At 27.5% G+C, this 16,766-nt stretch overlaps 1 protein-coding gene across 2 annotated transcripts; it reads right to left on the bottom strand.

Moving 5' to 3' along the window:
- Positions 1-8,182: 8,182 nt before the first annotated feature.
- LOC113861492 (acetyltransferase NSI) lies at positions 8,183-12,558 on the bottom strand. 2 transcript variants are annotated; one of them, XM_027494337.1, is made up of 8 exons: positions 12,423-12,558; positions 12,239-12,333; positions 12,084-12,144; positions 11,499-11,682; positions 11,031-11,130; positions 10,809-10,909; positions 9,046-9,139; positions 8,183-8,565 (listed from the first exon to the last, which is right to left on the bottom strand). In XM_027494337.1, the coding sequence occupies exons 1-8, from the start codon at positions 12,455-12,457 to the stop codon at positions 8,486-8,488; spliced, it is 750 nt and encodes a 249-aa protein (XP_027350138.1). In that variant the 5' UTR covers positions 12,458-12,558; the 3' UTR covers positions 8,183-8,485. The 2 variants fall into 2 exon arrangements, with proteins under 2 accessions (XP_027350138.1, XP_027350139.1); XM_027494338.1 differs by having other exon boundaries at positions 8,258-8,565; positions 11,499-11,690; positions 12,127-12,144.
- Between the last annotated feature and the right edge of the window lie 4,208 nt (positions 12,559-16,766).

Raw genomic sequence — 16,766 nt, 5'->3', positions numbered from 1 at the left:
TTTTTTTAAAGGCTTATCTTCTCATTTCTTTGTTTTTTTTTTATATTTTTAAATATTTAAATAATAAAAAGTATATTTTTTTATTTTTTTCATCTATTTTTGTCCTTTCAAATGTAGACTTAAGGTTAAAAATTTTAGACTTATGAAATTAGTCTTTAAATTTCAATTTTTTTTTTGTTTCTGTAATTGATATAATCTAAAAATAAATTAATATGTAATAAAATTTTAATAGACTATATTAACAAAAAAGACTAAAATAATATATATATATATATATATATATATATATATATATATATAACTATTTAATGTTTAAACCATTTAATAGCTAAAACAAACTGAAGATTAAAAAAGGTCAAATATAAAAACCATTTAATGTTTAAGCCAAAATTATTTATGCCAAATCAAACTACATGAAAGCAGCAGTCAAATGGGAATGAAATGATATGCATGCAGCAGCTTTCTCAAACATTAAAATTACTAAGATAACGAGTTCCTCTCTTTTCAAACTTGGACTGAAGAACAGAGTGAAACACAAAGATACTCTTATTTTTTAAGCCTTTTGAAGGATCTTTTAGCTGTGAGGATGATAAAACAAAAGGAGAGAGTATAAATAAAAACATATATTGAGTATTTTAAAGAATAATAAAAGTTCCATGCATATGCTAACAGCATCATCGATAAAAGGTAAAACTAGTAAAAAAAGGATTCAAATTAAATGTGAAAAGCTGCTAGTTAGATGAATGAACTTGAAACTAAAAACTGAAAGGCATTATGAAAATATCCAAAGTAAGAGACATAAAATTCGTGGGAACTTTTTAGCATGATATCAACATCATTTTGTCCCCATGAGCATCAAGATTAATTTTTATTACAAATTTTTCAAAATCAATAATTTTGACCAAAAAAAAAAAACAAAACTTTGATCTTTATTTATACATTAAAGTTTAAATTAGCACAAAATTTGGTGGTAGCTAGTCCCACAATTTATTCTCCACACACGACTCCATCACCATGAATTGGCTTAGTTTCTTCAAAGTTTCAAGTAGAGTTTTTATTTTTTATTTACTTTTTGTATAAAAAAGTTTAAATAATTTAAATTAAAAAATGAGAAATTAATTATTACCAAAAATTTAAAAATTTATTAATTTTAAAATATTTATTTGAGTGTTTTTCTCTCTCTTTGTGTGTATATATATATATATATATATATATACTTTAAGGCTCGATGATGTGGCCAACTTTAAGAGTGTTGTCCCATTTGTAACCAACACTCATACGACACGTGTTGCTCAATGAACTTGTATTGTCTATTTTGGGACAATTTTTGTAGCGTCCACAACAGAGACGACTCCAATGTCGTCCAACTACGCCCGATTTTAATGTGACTGGTGGATAAAAATTTTGATACATTCTTTTGTCCAAATTTAATGTGTATAAATACGAAACCTTTCTATTGTAACCGTAGAGCTGGCGATCCAATAGGCTGGAGAAGAAATTGCAACCAGAACACTAAGGTTAGATTTTTTTAAGCATTATAAATATATAATTATTTTTTATTGGCTATTAAGAATTTATATTTTGAATAATAATATTTATTTTATATTTGGATAATATTTTAAGTATTAATGTTGTAATTTAATTTTTTTGTTATGTTTGAAAATAAGACAGATAAAATATAATGTTAAAAAATAAAAATTTAAATATTTGTAATTACAAATAAATTTTTAAACATAATTAAATTATATTAAAAATTAATTTTTAAATAAGCTTGACTTTTTTTTAATGTAGGATGAATGAAATTGTTGTTATATTATATTCAAATGGTAGAATATATGAAGGAAATGAAAGTATAATTTTTAAAAGAGAGAAAAAGATGATTAAGATAGAACGTGACATCACACTTGAAATGTTTAAAAGGAAGATCCACACAAAATTGAAATTGTTTAGTTGTCATGTAATTTCTAGATTAATTTCACGAATTTTAGTTAGGACAAATAGTCGATACCATACAACTCTGGATGTATGTGATGATGAAGAGATAGATTACATGATAAGTGCGTGTCAACAACCACATCATAAGAATGTAGTTGAGATATATGTGGATGTTGCGGTTAATGAAACATCTTCTGTTGTGGCACGTCCGTTAGAAGTGAATTTATCACTCCCAAACAATCATAGAAGTGATGATGATGATGATTATGCAATAAGAGAAGGTAATATGAAGTTGATGATTTTAAATTTTTAAAATTGATGCTGCAAATACTATTAATAATATAAGTTTACAATGTACGATCTACATATGAAGATGATGAATATAAAGATGAAGAAGAAGAAGATATTTCATTAAATAATTTTTCTGATACTGAGACAGATAATGATTATGATTCAATGATCAATATGAAGGGTATTGTAAGAGTTAGTTCAACGCAATAACAACATGGAGGTATGATTTTAGATAGTGATTTAAAAGATATATTTTCATAACTTATATTTGTAGTAATGTATAAATTGTTAATGAGGGTATAAATTATGAATTGTTGTAATGCAGAAACTACATTGCCCTTTTAAAATATAACCCCACATTACAGTCATATTAATTGGGAACACCCTGATCAAGAATTAGATTTTCTTGGTATGAATGACGTGCAATCATAGAAAGAAAGAGATGCATTATATGTTGGACAACTATTTGACACTAAAGAAAATGTAAGAATGGCTATAGAACATTATGTCATGAGGAAACATCAAACTTTTTTTGTGGTCGAGTCAAAAGCAATAACATGTGTTGTGAAGTGTGTCAATCACAATAGTGGATGTTCCTGAAGAGTTTGAGCATCGTTGCCAAAAAAATGCAGACAAGTGAAAAATTATAAAGTGGGGTAGTGCCATACGTGCGTACATGCTTCAATATCTCAAAACCACCAAAAGTTGGATTACAAATTTATTTGCTCATGCATTCTTGGTATGTCGAATCTTATATTAAATTTTATTATTTTGAAATAGAAAAAATATACTAATTTTCATCCTATTACATCACAATAAATTTAAAAACTCCCTCATTATATGAAATGCAGGTATGGTGAAAGAAGAACCATCAGTGCCTATTTCGTTAAACAATTCAATAATTACAAAGGATATATATGTAAAAAAAATAAATGTTTCTAAAATTTTGTAAAAGTTCTTAAGTTAAAGGTTGGCAAAAAAACATTCAAAGATGTTTTATTTCTTGGATTGAAAGGAATACTAGTTTTGACCATAGTTCTCACAAGTCTCTTTTCGCATGAAATTGATTACAAATAATAAAAATAAATTAACGTGTATTTAAGTTTTAAACTTTAAACTCAAATTAACTGTCAATAAAAATAACTCTCAAATTTACTTTTAAATATTTTTGGTCCGGTGCATTCAATCTTTCTTAAATAAATTGAAGTAGCTTAAACAAAAACAAATTTGTTTAAGAATAAAATGCATGTTAAAACCAAATATATATCTTATTTATAAAATCCTTTCAACTAAATCAGATAAATTATAAAATTTGTAAAAGATAATAATGTATTGTTTTTTAACGAATTAATTACTACAATCTTACTTAAAGTAAAACTTCTGTTATGTTAATTTTCATAAAATTATTATTTTCTTAATTTATTATAATTATTCAATAATAATTTTGTTTCTTAAATCATAAATTTTTTTAAAAATAAGTAATGTTTTAAATAAATTTTATGACATAATTATTATATTTTATTGCTAATTTTTATGAATATAATATTTTAAATATGTTTATAATTATTTTTTTTTTCATATTTTATCTATTCTATAATATAATTGTATATGTTCTTTTAATAAAAATACTGTATTTACTATATCTAATATTTTTTATTTCATTGATTTTTTTATATATCAATCTACTATCAAAATATGAAAATTTGTTATTTCTTCTACATTAATTATTTAACATTTTCACTGCATTCTATATATATTTTTTCATTATCATGCTTTTTATTTTTTTTAAACTATATATTTATATATATTATTCTTTCCTCTTAATTTATCAAGTTATTAAATTAGAATTTTATTTATTTATTTAATAATTAATACATATTCTGGATTACTATAATTTTTATTTATTACATTTTTAAACAACTAATTATAAATAATAACATATATATTATATAATTTCTAATACAATTTATCTAAAATTTTATTTGTTACAAAATAAATAAATTAATTTATAAAATATTTAAAAACTAGAAATAATTTGTACACCTCTGCAGCTTTGATATGGATTTGAAGAAACCCTCTTCTTCACGAGCTCCACTCACTCACGAGCTAAGCACTTACCCACAATTTCACCTGCACCACAATCTCAATATTACATACATGCAATTTCATATTTAAAAAGCAAAATATTTCAAAATATTCATCTCATTACCTTATAATAATTTTTTTTCTCAAAAATCTTAATACCAGAAGCTAACAAATTACCAATATACTCTGTATTTTTTTCGGCAACGGCAAAGCTCTGCAACCAAATGCGCAATGAAGAAGATGAAGGAGAAACGGAAGAAAGGAAGAGAAGTCTGCGCTCCAAACAGTCAAATTTTTCTGCCATGTGGACCAATGAAAAGAGTGTCGTTCCTGACCCTGACAACTGTCTTGAATCGTCACTGACTACTGACACTGACGTCGGCTCTAACTCAGACGATTCTTTACGATTTATACATTTAGCTTCGTTCTTCCTCACTGTCGATTCATTTTGAATTATTTCAATTTTTTTTTCATTTATTTGGTATGACACGTGTCCCACAAATACTAGAGTCGTCTGTTAATTAGACGATTTTACTTTTTGGTGACGTCCCTGTTCTAAATAATTTTACTGCGTGGCCACCCAACTCCAGGCTGAGAATTTGTTTGCATGCATGCCTATTTTGATAATTTGTTTTCAAAATAACCCCAAAAGGGGAAAAAGCCCACACTTTAAAGTTAATTGTAATTTAGAATTGAAACAAAATTATTTCTTTTACATTATGCGCAAAATATTATTTCATATATAAATTAATTTTGAACACCAATTATATCAAAATTAGTTCTACAAAAATGAAAAATCTAAGCCAAATGAATCTTAAACTGAGCAAGTATTTTCATACTTCAATTTACCACACCCAGCTGACCTATTGTGGTGTCATCGTTAGGTCATCCACTCTTTCAATAGAGAAAAGGGTTAAATCAATACACGTCTTTTTCATTTTTATTTTTATCATATGACCAATGTGCATCTGCCACCTCTAGAATTTTGGTTCGTTAAACACAAAAACATGATATTTTCAACTAAATTGTACATATATGGGATTTTAAAAAATTGTCATGAGTTTTCCTGAAAAAAAAAAAAAACATTTCTTTATTTATCAATGTCGTCTAATCCATCAAGTGTTGATTAGGAGATCTGAAAAAAAAAGAAAAAAAAGACGCTAATGACAATTTTTTGGGTTAAAAATCTCTCTACTGCAGTGTCAAGTTCTTCATATTTATATGATATTAAAGTTTATTACGCTCAGCATTTTTTTTTATTTATTATTATTATTATTATTATACAACCCTTATTTTATGTACTAATCTTGCATTATACTCTTACATGTTTCTTTATTTGACAATTTATATCTTCTTCAAGCATATATACTATTAATTCTCACGTGATTTTTTTTATTTTGTAAATAATGATTAAGGTAAGTAAATCCCATTCCTTACTAGATATTAAAATATAATCTAAAACAGTAAAAACACTCAACACACCAATTTAATTAAAGTAATCATAATATACCAAATTGATAGCTCAATATGCACACACTATATATAATGCTTACCGACGAACTTCTCTACCAAATTTGTCAATGGAAAGGGATACGTATTGACTTAATTGCTAATAATAAAGTAAAACGTGAGAAGCTCATCTGTTGTCAACGTTGTCTACATTATTGTTTTCTTTTTGTTTCTGTTTAGTGTCACCTTCTCATATATGCGTTGCCTTGAATATTGAAGGTTCATGAGTTACCCTTTTAATTATCTTCATCGCAATCAATTAGATAAGTTTAACTGTGAATTGAAAGAGACTTGCAGAGAAGATTAATTTAAGAAGATAAAGAAAAATCAAATAGTAAGACAACGCATGATATGATAACCATCAATATGCATGTAAATATCTTAGATTACCCTATCATAATAATTAAATAAAGTACACTCTGTCTAATAAATAATAAGAAGAAGAACGATAACTAGAAAATATAGAAAACTAAACAGTGCATGTCACGATGTGTGTATGATTGACGAACTTTTACTTTCTTCCCACTTGCAAAGTATATCGTTAGCTTAGTGTATACCATGTTGGGGACTTATTAATGCAAATTTCATGTTAGAGGGAGAGAGCATCTTCTTGTGTTCAAACTTATTTCCTTATCATATGACAACATATTTATTTATATATCTATTTTTGGTCTAGCCCACTTATAATAGGTTTTACTATTATTATTATTATTATTATTATTATGACCTAAGCTAAGAAATGATATATAATGATTATGACTTTCTTTTAATATAAAAAAGTGTAACATCGGATTGGATTGTAGGTGCTGGAATTGGATTCTGACCTGACACCATCCTTATTTAAAAACAAATAAATAAATAAATATATATATATATATATATATATAATCCCAAAAATACCCTCAAAAAAATATCTTCTATCTACTTCTGAAAAAACGTGAAAATTTTAGGGATTGCAGAATTTTTAGCTATTTAATTTTAGAAGCTATTAAAATGAAGTTTCAGAAACTTAATTTTCAAAAGTGTGTTTTTAAGACCTCTTGAAATTAAGTTTTCAAAATGTTATTTCGTAAATGATAGATCTTATAGAAACTCGTTTTCAGAATTAGTTTATATATATTTCCAAAAATAAAGTTTAAGAATAATATTCGATAAGACTTACGAAAACTTATTTTCGAATGTAGTATCAAATAGGGACACACATAAATTTGAGGTTGGTGTTAAATACAACAGTATTTTGAAAAACAAAAACTACAAAAAATTTAAGTGGGGTGAATTGAAAAAAGGAGGTAGTGAAAAAATAATGGCATAAGCCCAAGACATGTGGAATGATGAGTAATTGGGCAAACTCTTATGAGAAGTCACTTTGAAACGGCAGAGTTCCTAAACCCTAAATTGATTTTATACTTGTTTGATCTTTTTCTCTCAATTTTTATTATGCAATTTTGTCCCTTTAATTTATAATTTATTTGACTTTTCCCTCCAATTTTTAATTGAACAACTTTAGTTTTTATTTTTTATTTTATATTTATTAATCTGTCATTCAAATTTTAACAGAGTGATAAGCTAGTTGTTAATTATATTAAAGTGTTCATATTTATTTTGTAATTATTTATGTTGATGTATCTATGTTAATTATGTTGATGAGTTTACGTGCTTATGTTCGAAAGTGAACAATTTCTTAGTATTTAACTATGAAAATCAAAGAGCAAAACAATGACTACACATCCATGCATGTTATCAATTTTTAAAAAAAATAAAATAGGGAGACCAAAATTATGCAACTGAAAATTAGGAAACTAAAATTACGCAAGCATCAAAGTATTCTCAATTAATAATTAGATATTAATTGCACAAGTATCAAAGAATGGAAAGTTTTGTAATTGAACAAGTAAAAGAAAATATTGAAAAATTTAAACTTTATTAAATTGAATTAAAAGTTCAAAACCTTTCATATGTACATAGACAAAGATGAAACGACAAAGCTAGTTCAGACTATATTATTCGTACACTATTAACATTATTTGCATCCCATACTATTGGTACACCCTTTCTTAAACGTGTCTTATTTGGAAGAAAAAAAAAAGTATGTTATAATGTGTGTGCTTTATTTTATAATTAAAAATAATAATATAAACTTAATATATCATATAACGTTTTTTTTTCTCAAATATTATATCATATCATATCGTGACAATAGAAACAGTAGAAGAAGAAATCAGAACTATAAAATACAAACCATTCATCCAAATATGGAAAAGCATAAAAAGAATGAAAAATCACAATCAATAGGTTTGAAAATACGTAGAAAACCTATAAACATGCATTCAACATACAAATTACAATTAGTAACATTGCATTAAACATAAATCCTTGTCCATTCAAATGTGAATCCAAGCATGCACTAAGTAGTAACTGACATTTTCAGGTTTTTCATATATAAAGCAGTTAGACCAACAAAAACCTCACAATTGTCTGTTTGAAGAGTAGCAAAACTTTGGAAAAATGAATAACTTGTTAACGCCTAACACAACAATTACATGATTGAAGTCCAATCCTTTATACTTTCATATATATAAGTGTAATAGGCAAACTTGCCACTGCTGGTCCCCTATATTCTTCATGGATGCAATGTTAACCGAAGTAACATATTTGGGGGTTGTAATTAATGATTTGGGTACCAAAACATGCCTTTTATGCCCTCCGGGTCAGCTTCAAAACCTAAATTGCGGTAAAACTCCACAACTGCATTCACATACAAAAGCAAAGAGTGAAACTCCAATTTCTCATTCACACAACCATGAAAGAGCATGAAACTCCAAACTTCCAAGTTCCAACCAATACTAATTAAACTACATTCCCAACTAGGATGGAATATTCATCACGAAGGGAATGCAGTAGCCTTTAGTTGGATCAAAACAATAGCATTGATCAAGTTTATGATTTAATTAGGAAAAGACTGGAGGCAAAATATTCATCCAGATGAAGTCACAAACTTGCAGCAATAATAGTAAAAGAAGAACATTGTTAAGTTACATGGGTGAAAATATTCCTAAATGAAGGTTCTCTAATGTGGCCCTTAAAATTTATGACATTGCTTTGTATCCACTTAAACCAAACCATAGAAAGCATGGCACAAGCCAACAGAATAAGAAAGCATTTTGTATCCACTGAAATAAAAGAACATCAACGATACTATGCATAAAGCTATCGATGTTGTTATACCTTGACTATCTGCAAACAAAGTTATATTGCCAATGTCCTTCTGCAGAAGAGCTCGAATGAGTTTCTCTACAAGAGCTTTACCAAGACCTTGGCCCTATACAACAAAATCCACATCAATAAGTGGTACCCCAGCCCATATGTAGCCATAATTTAAGCTTACATTAGAACAGGACAAATGGAGGTATATAAGCCCAAGAACAATTTGGCATAATGCCTGAATCCTACACTGCCAAATGTGTTTTACAATTCATCCAACAATATCCCAGATTTAAGATGAAATAGTTAGCTTTCTCTGGGGCTGTGTTTGGGAGTTTTGAAGGAGATCAAGCAGAGTGGTTCATAATGGAGTTGTTTGAAATAGAATGGAGTGGAAAAGTTAAAGAGTACCACTCTGTTGTTTGGCAGATTTAATGAGGGAATGGATGGGATTCTCTTCCATTGTTCGGGGGTCACAGTGGCAGTTAAAAGAGTGGAGTGAATCACAAATTTAAATTCAACTACTACATTTTTATTTTATTGCTCACTCACTTTACTGATCATTCATCTTATAACATAATTGTTTACATCTGAATGAATCTCAATACATGTGTAAAATATTTCTTTACACAAATTGTTTACACCTGAATGAATCAAATTTATCTGTTTCCTTCCCATTTCAATGATTGCTTGAATCAAGTTAATGCATAATTATTTCAAGAATGAATGTACAAATACATTGCATGTAAGGGAAGTAAGCAAAATATTCACATGCAATTAGCACTTAGCTCATACACTTTTATTGAACTGACAAAAATTTAATGATGTCTTTTAACCTGAAAACCAATTCATTTTGTCGGTAATTGAGAAAATTGTCAAGAAATTTTGGCTTGATGCCCTCTTTGATTCTGATTTCCTCTTTATATAGTACAAGGTCATTTACAGCTCTTAATTACAAAAGGATTCTAATTGGTAATTTGTAGAACCTAAATTGGGAAGGCTACCTATGTGTACCAACTTTACAAAATTTATATGCACCACTGTGAAAACAAACAGCAAAGCATACTTGCACAATATACAAAGCAAAATAAGAGACTTGAGTCAGGAAGAAAAGCACAAGAAGAGAAGAATTACAAATGGAAAGGAGAAAAACTATGGAGAGGTTAGATTAGGTTTAGAACTTTCGTTAAAATGGGGAAATTCTGCAGACAAGCCAAAAGCTATTGTTTAGGAGATAAAATGAGAATTTGAGTGGTATGAAAAGGGTTAAGATATTAAGTGATCATAAAAAGCCAGAAGGGAGAAGAGTTCAATTCCAGATTCTTCTCAAATTGGGGGTATAACCATATAACTGATTGATTGATTGAAGGTCTAAGAGGTATCGAATGATTTAGGTTCGCCTTCAACCACTTCACTACATTATTTAGAAAACTGACAACCGTGGGTTATGCTCCTCTTATCACTCCATTCTATCCTTTCAAACATAGCCTAATTTCATGTGCATTTATTCTCTCCCCCCCCCCCCCAAGCACAATTCCAAGCTTATGATCGAAAATATGTTGTTTACAGAGCATAATTATTGACATGGTAAGCTTTCTTTGGCCTCAAACACCCCCTAAAAATATAGATTGACCGTCAATTCACTAATAATTCAATATATTACATTAGACTAAAATATATTACACATGAACGTGGGATTTACTAAATTTCACTTATGGAAATGAACTCTTTTAAGTAAATGACAGCCAAGTTTTTGTTCAAATCAATGTTTGGTTGACAGAAAATACCTGGTAGCTAGGATCAACCAGGACATCCCAAATTGTGGCATTGAAGGCATGGTCTGATGTAGCACGGGCCATGCCAATTAATCTCTTTTGTTCATTCCCCTCTGTGAAATAACTTCGCCAAGTACACTAAGATGTTCATCAAATAGGTTTAGATAGCTACAAGCATAACCAGCTAACTAATTAAATAAACAGAGGCACAGCAAGATGTCATACAATTTTTACCTGACCCAGGTGACTTTCTTATAGAGTGCAGTGAGGCCACTATATAGCTATTTTTCAAAGCAGCAGCTAATTTTGACAATGGTCTACGCGGCCACCCTACCTGTTTAAGAGATGAACCATCTATTTTACTAAGGGCATGTTGGATAAAACAACAAATTAAGTCTGAAAATTCAGTATTCAAGTTTTTGAGAAGAGAATTTATAAACTGTATCTGTAAATTATAATGATTAAAAAATGGAAGTGCTGAAGATGAATTTAAGGAAAATATACTAAGGAAACTACAGTCATGAGTAATGTACAAGAGGTAAATGAGTCCTTAATGTTGTTACACAATTTCTTCTAATATGATCTGAGTGTATGGATTTCTGTCTGAAAATTAACTTCAAAACTAGAATACACATAATCACTACCTTACATAAGAAACATTAAAACAAAACAACACAACATAAGGACACACTAGATAAACACCTTATCACAGAGGGCTTGAAGATCATAAACATCAATGTCTCCACCCGAAGAGAATACTATTTGCTCAATTGTTCCATCAGGTTCTGTCTTTTCCACAAGGACAAACTCTTGAGGCAGAGGTTCCTCATCTTCTTCATCTATTGATGGTGGATCAATGACTTGCGTTGTGTTATTCTTCATTAACCTGAAAGGGGGTACAAGTCGTTGAGCCAAGGGAATTTTCAAGACAATAGATATACTGATCATCATATGTGATACTCCTACACCTTAGGCTGTTTCAGCAGTCTTAGAATTCAATAGCAGGGAGCACATACATCTATCTATATTAATCAAAGAAAAAATATCCATATGCATAACATTGGGAGAATGGTATATCCCAAACCTACTAAGTCACATGACAAATGTGAGAACCATCCATGATCCATGCAAGTTGAAGAAATAATTATTCAATCCTACACACTCAATATTCTACCAAAATAAGGCGCAACCAAAGTTGCCAATTTGCTGTGAATTTCTAGAATAAAAGTCAAGTGCCCTTATTGAATTCCTTTTACATCCAACGTGAACAATCAAATTTGAAGGTACCCAGATTTAATTGATTCCCAGAATCCAGCCTTGAGCTGAAATGTCTTGAACTTTCTGGTTGCTGCAATCAACAGAGAAAGCATTATATTAAATCAACTATGCTAAGAAATTAACAGAAGGGTCCATAACCAAGAAGCAAGAGTGTGTGTGTGTACCTGTAGTAGCAAAGGAGTAATTAAGATTGGAAGGAACAAACAATTGAGTTTGAGTAGAAAATGGACAATGGGTATTAAAGGGAAGAACATAGAACCTGCAAAACCCATATAAAATAATAATAACAATAGAAGTAACTGAAAGACAGTTATAGAAGGTGTGAAGAGAAAAACAAAGAGAACTCACGAAGAAGAAACAGCATTGAGATTGAGGGTTAGCATTGTTTGATGCGGTGTGTGTGTCTTGGCCACTCAACCAGACACTCGTATAGATTTAGTTGCTGACGGATGATGCATGTATGTGTATGTGGGTATCGTATGCACCATGTTATGCGTATCTTGCATTTTTTTTTTTCGTGTGTGTTTTAGGCCTAACACATTCTCTCTTTCTTCTCTCAAACTGGGCCTACCCATGTTTTTTGGGGCTCCATGCATCCCTCAGTGCCACAAGCCCAAATTTAGGCATATCCACGCACATAAAGTAAGATTACTTTTTTTTTTTTGTTTTCATCTTTGACTCCATCATCTCTCATTTTATCATTTATTTTATTTTTATTATTCTTTTATTACATTTGACTCCTTTCTTTTTTACATCCAAACCCACTGATATTATGTCTATACTTATGCTAATCCATTCGAAAAAAAAAAGGAAAAAAAAAGAAGATAAGTTTATTTCTTATGTTTAAGTTTATGCTAAAAAAAAAGTGGAAGATTTATTTTAAATTTTATTGAGTTTTATGTTTAAAGAATTGTATTTTTGAGTTTTCTCTATTGTATATTGTTATAATACTTTTTATATTTAACATCTTTTAATTATATCTTTTAATTATAAGTGTTGTTAACCTTTTTAATCAACAAATATATAAAAAAAAAAAAAAGGACGATCAAAATGAAAAATTAGTGTCAAGAGACAGAAAGAAAGAAACCACTCTCTTATAGTCATTTGTGTGGAGCTCTCACTCTTCATTTAGAATTATTTTTTTGTGTGTATGTGTGGGACTTTTTATTAAGATAAGTGTCATATTTTAGTAGTTGTCAGTGTATATTTTGACACTTATTTGATTCTTTTTCACATAGTTTATACTTAAATTTCATAAAGTTTACATTTTAATATATTTAAGTTCATGTTATTTAAATTTAGCAACTTTAATCTTACTTTTGTCAAATAATAAAAGGTATTTGATCCACTTTTATTGTGTGAATTTTCTTAAGGACAAAAGCTTATAGCTTTATTATATGTTCAAAACATTCTTCACATGTTTTATTTTAAGAGTTTTTACCGTTTCTCATTAATAGAAATGACTTGAGCTTGTTTTATATTATAGTTTTAATTTCGTATTTTAAGCTAATCTGATGTTTGTCTACTTTTTTGTCTATAACTTTTTCTACATGTATTATTTTTGGCTGATTGTAGTTGCATTGAATTCTACACATCCAGGGCTTCAAAATACATATATGATTTGTTAGATTTAGAGTTATTTTCTATTTTTTATGATATTTAAAGATGAAACAGATTTGTTGTAGTTATCCAGATTTTCAAGTCTCGCTCAAGTGAGGTAATTCTCGCTTGAGCAATAAATGTAGAATTCATATAATATTTTTGCTGGTTTTCTTGTTTAAGCGATAATGGCCCTCGTCCGAGCAAGAAATCTTGCAACAAACTTTGCTCCCGGGTTATTTTTCGCTTAAGCAAGAATGTGAGAAATGGCGTTTAAGTAAGAATTTGAGCAAGAAATCTTATAGTAGACTTTTCTTTCTGGTTATTTTTCGCTTGAGCAACAATTAACTCGCTTGAGCAAGAATTCACTTATTGCCCTACAAAAATAGAAGATTTAGCTCCAAAAGAAAGAGTCAAAGAGGGCTTTGGAACCCAACACACAGTGATCTAATTTGACATTGAAGAGTAGTGGAGGGGCTTAGGAAAGTGACCAAGAACCATTGGAGAACTAATTTCTATCATTTTCCTTGCATTTTCTTATTGTAATACACGTCATGGCTATAACTCTCTAGGGATTAGATGTAATCTTCATACTCTGAATGTTTTTGTACTTGATTGTAATCCTTATTTCTACTCTAAAGGAATTGATTCATGATTCGAAAATTCAGAATGAGTTGAAAAACTACCTTGGAAATCAGTTGGAATAAACTCACACAATAGGTTAAAACTCTGAAATAGATTTTAATCTATTGTATATTATATAACTCTTACTAGTAATATTGGATTATTTGTTATTTAGGTAAGGAATAATCAGTTAATAAATATATTTTAGAATCTCATGTAAAATAAATCTAACGAGTGAATATAATGAGATTGCATCATAGAATTTTGGTAATTGTTAATGTATGTTAGAATAAAAAATAGGAAGAAGATGATAGATGAAGTAAAATTCTCAATCTTATCATAGTAGTTTAATTTACTTTTATTTGCATTTATTTTCTATAAATCAAACTATAAAAAATGCAAAATATTACTTAGTTGTACATTTATAAATATTTAAGAATTTATTAATTTTAATTTGGATAGTTAAAATCGTTTAAGTAGCCACATTCTCTATGGATAAAATAACCCTTTATATTACATAAAAAACTTAATAAACTTGGTAAAATCATAATATAACACTATCCTTATTTTTTCTTATTTTTTTATCTTTTTTTTTAATAACATTTTTGGAGCACTCTATAATAGCTTCTTCATTGTTATAGTACCATGGGTATCATTAAATTGTTATTGAGCATTTCTTGTTAATTTTGATTATTTGACTAATCTACACAATTACGGGTTATATACTAATATTAATAAAAAAATCAATATAAAAATAATCTTCACGATGTACAAAAGGATCATTAGACTTTTTTTTTATTAATATGGACTCAATTTTAAAACTATTTTTTAATATAGATTTAGTTAAAAATATATTTACTATTAAAATTATTTTTATCACGTTACTTTAAATATTATACATTGTGAGGGTAATATTTAATTTTATTTAAAAAAAAAAGTATTTCTCGTAAAGTCAAGATACACATTCTCTTTTTTCTCTTTTGGTACATTTAAAAAATTGAATTTCACATCAAATACATACTCTCTCTCTTCCATATTAAGATTGTTAAACAATGCGAAAGGAAGATTAATTTGATTTCTCGTTTTAATAATTTAAAAAATATATTTTTGCAATTTTAGCTTGAATTATATCTTGTAATTAATACATTTTTTATATTTTTGTTTTAAAAAAAATACACTAATTGGATGTTGTAGTTACTAAAAAAAAAAAATCTTAATCCAATAATCTTTTACAACCATGTAAAGCTACTGGTTTAAATGATAAGTTTTGAAAGAAGACTTTAATTCTTAAAACTTGATTGTTGCATGGTTTATAGAAACTTATATAAGAAATCATATGTAACAATTATATTTATGTTTTCTGTGATTTATTTATTAATAATTGAGTAACTACTACTCTTAAAGTCTTAGAAGTATTACTTAAAAATAATTAATAGTTTTTATCGAAAGACATTTTATAATTTTTATGTACTATATATTTATTTTAATAAATAAAATTAATAAAATTATAATTAAAGATATAAATATATTATCAGTTGTTATATATTCACAAGATTTTGATTTAAATATATTATTAGTTGTCGTTATTTTTATATTTATTATTATTTTTATCTATAGTAAATTAACATAGTTCACTAATAGATTGTTAAATGTCAATTTTTCTCCTTCGTGTAAGTAAAAGAAATTAAAAAGGCTAAATTTAAAAATATTAAGGATTAAAATAAAAATTATTTTAAAAACTAACAACATACCCTGAAAACTGTAATTAATAAGAGAATAAACAAATTTTTATCAATGACATTAACTATTGTTATAATTTACTTTACATATTTTATTATTTAAAATTTAATATACTCACTTCATAAACACTAGATATGATAACTTTAAAAAATAAATTAGCAAAAAGAAAAATAAATTGTGAGAGTAGAGGAGAAGTAATATGGAATGTGACTGACTATTCATGGATTTGATTGAATCAATTTTTTAGAAAAATTTTAATTTAATTCAAACATAAAAATATAGTATGATTTGATTTTGATTGCTTTGAAAAAAATTAATTTAGTCTGATTTAATTAAAGTAATTTGAATTGGATTAGATAATTCAATTTTTATAATTTTTAAATTTTATTAAAAAGTAATAAATGAATGATTTTATCACTTTTATATAATTTTGAAATAAATTTAATTTTGATATTAAATATAAATTTATATAAAAAAAATATGATATACAAATATAATTTTAAATTATTCTAAAAATAATTAGATAATCATAAAAATATAAAATACATTTCTAAAAGATAATAACATGATATAAATTAAAATATAAAATCATAAAAATAAAGTAGTGAGGGTTAGATTATACTAGTATTTTTGTATACTATTACATAAGGAAAACATTGGTGAAAAGGGAAAGTTATCAATATCTAACTAGACGCCAGACAGGAAGGAATATACCTCTGAATTCGCACG

Source organism: Abrus precatorius, unplaced genomic scaffold (assembly GCF_003935025.1).
Source record: "Abrus precatorius isolate BTA unplaced genomic scaffold, Abrus_2018 Scaffold3, whole genome shotgun sequence".
Classification (NCBI taxonomy): Eukaryota; Viridiplantae; Streptophyta; class Magnoliopsida; order Fabales; family Fabaceae; genus Abrus; species Abrus precatorius.
This window is presented reverse-complemented; position numbering and strand designations above follow the sequence as displayed.

Coding starts and splice junctions, on each gene's coding strand:
- LOC113861492 (XM_027494337.1), bottom strand. CDS start 12,457: ATGCTAACCCTCAATCTCAATGCTGTTTCTTCTTC. Junction 12,145..12,238: donor TTACTCCTTTGCTACTACAG/GTACACACACAC, acceptor TGTTGATTGCAG/CAACCAGAAAGTTCAAGACA. Junction 11,131..11,498: donor TTCAAGCCCTCTGTGATAAG/GTGTTTATCTAG, acceptor TCTCTTAAACAG/GTAGGGTGGCCGCGTAGACC.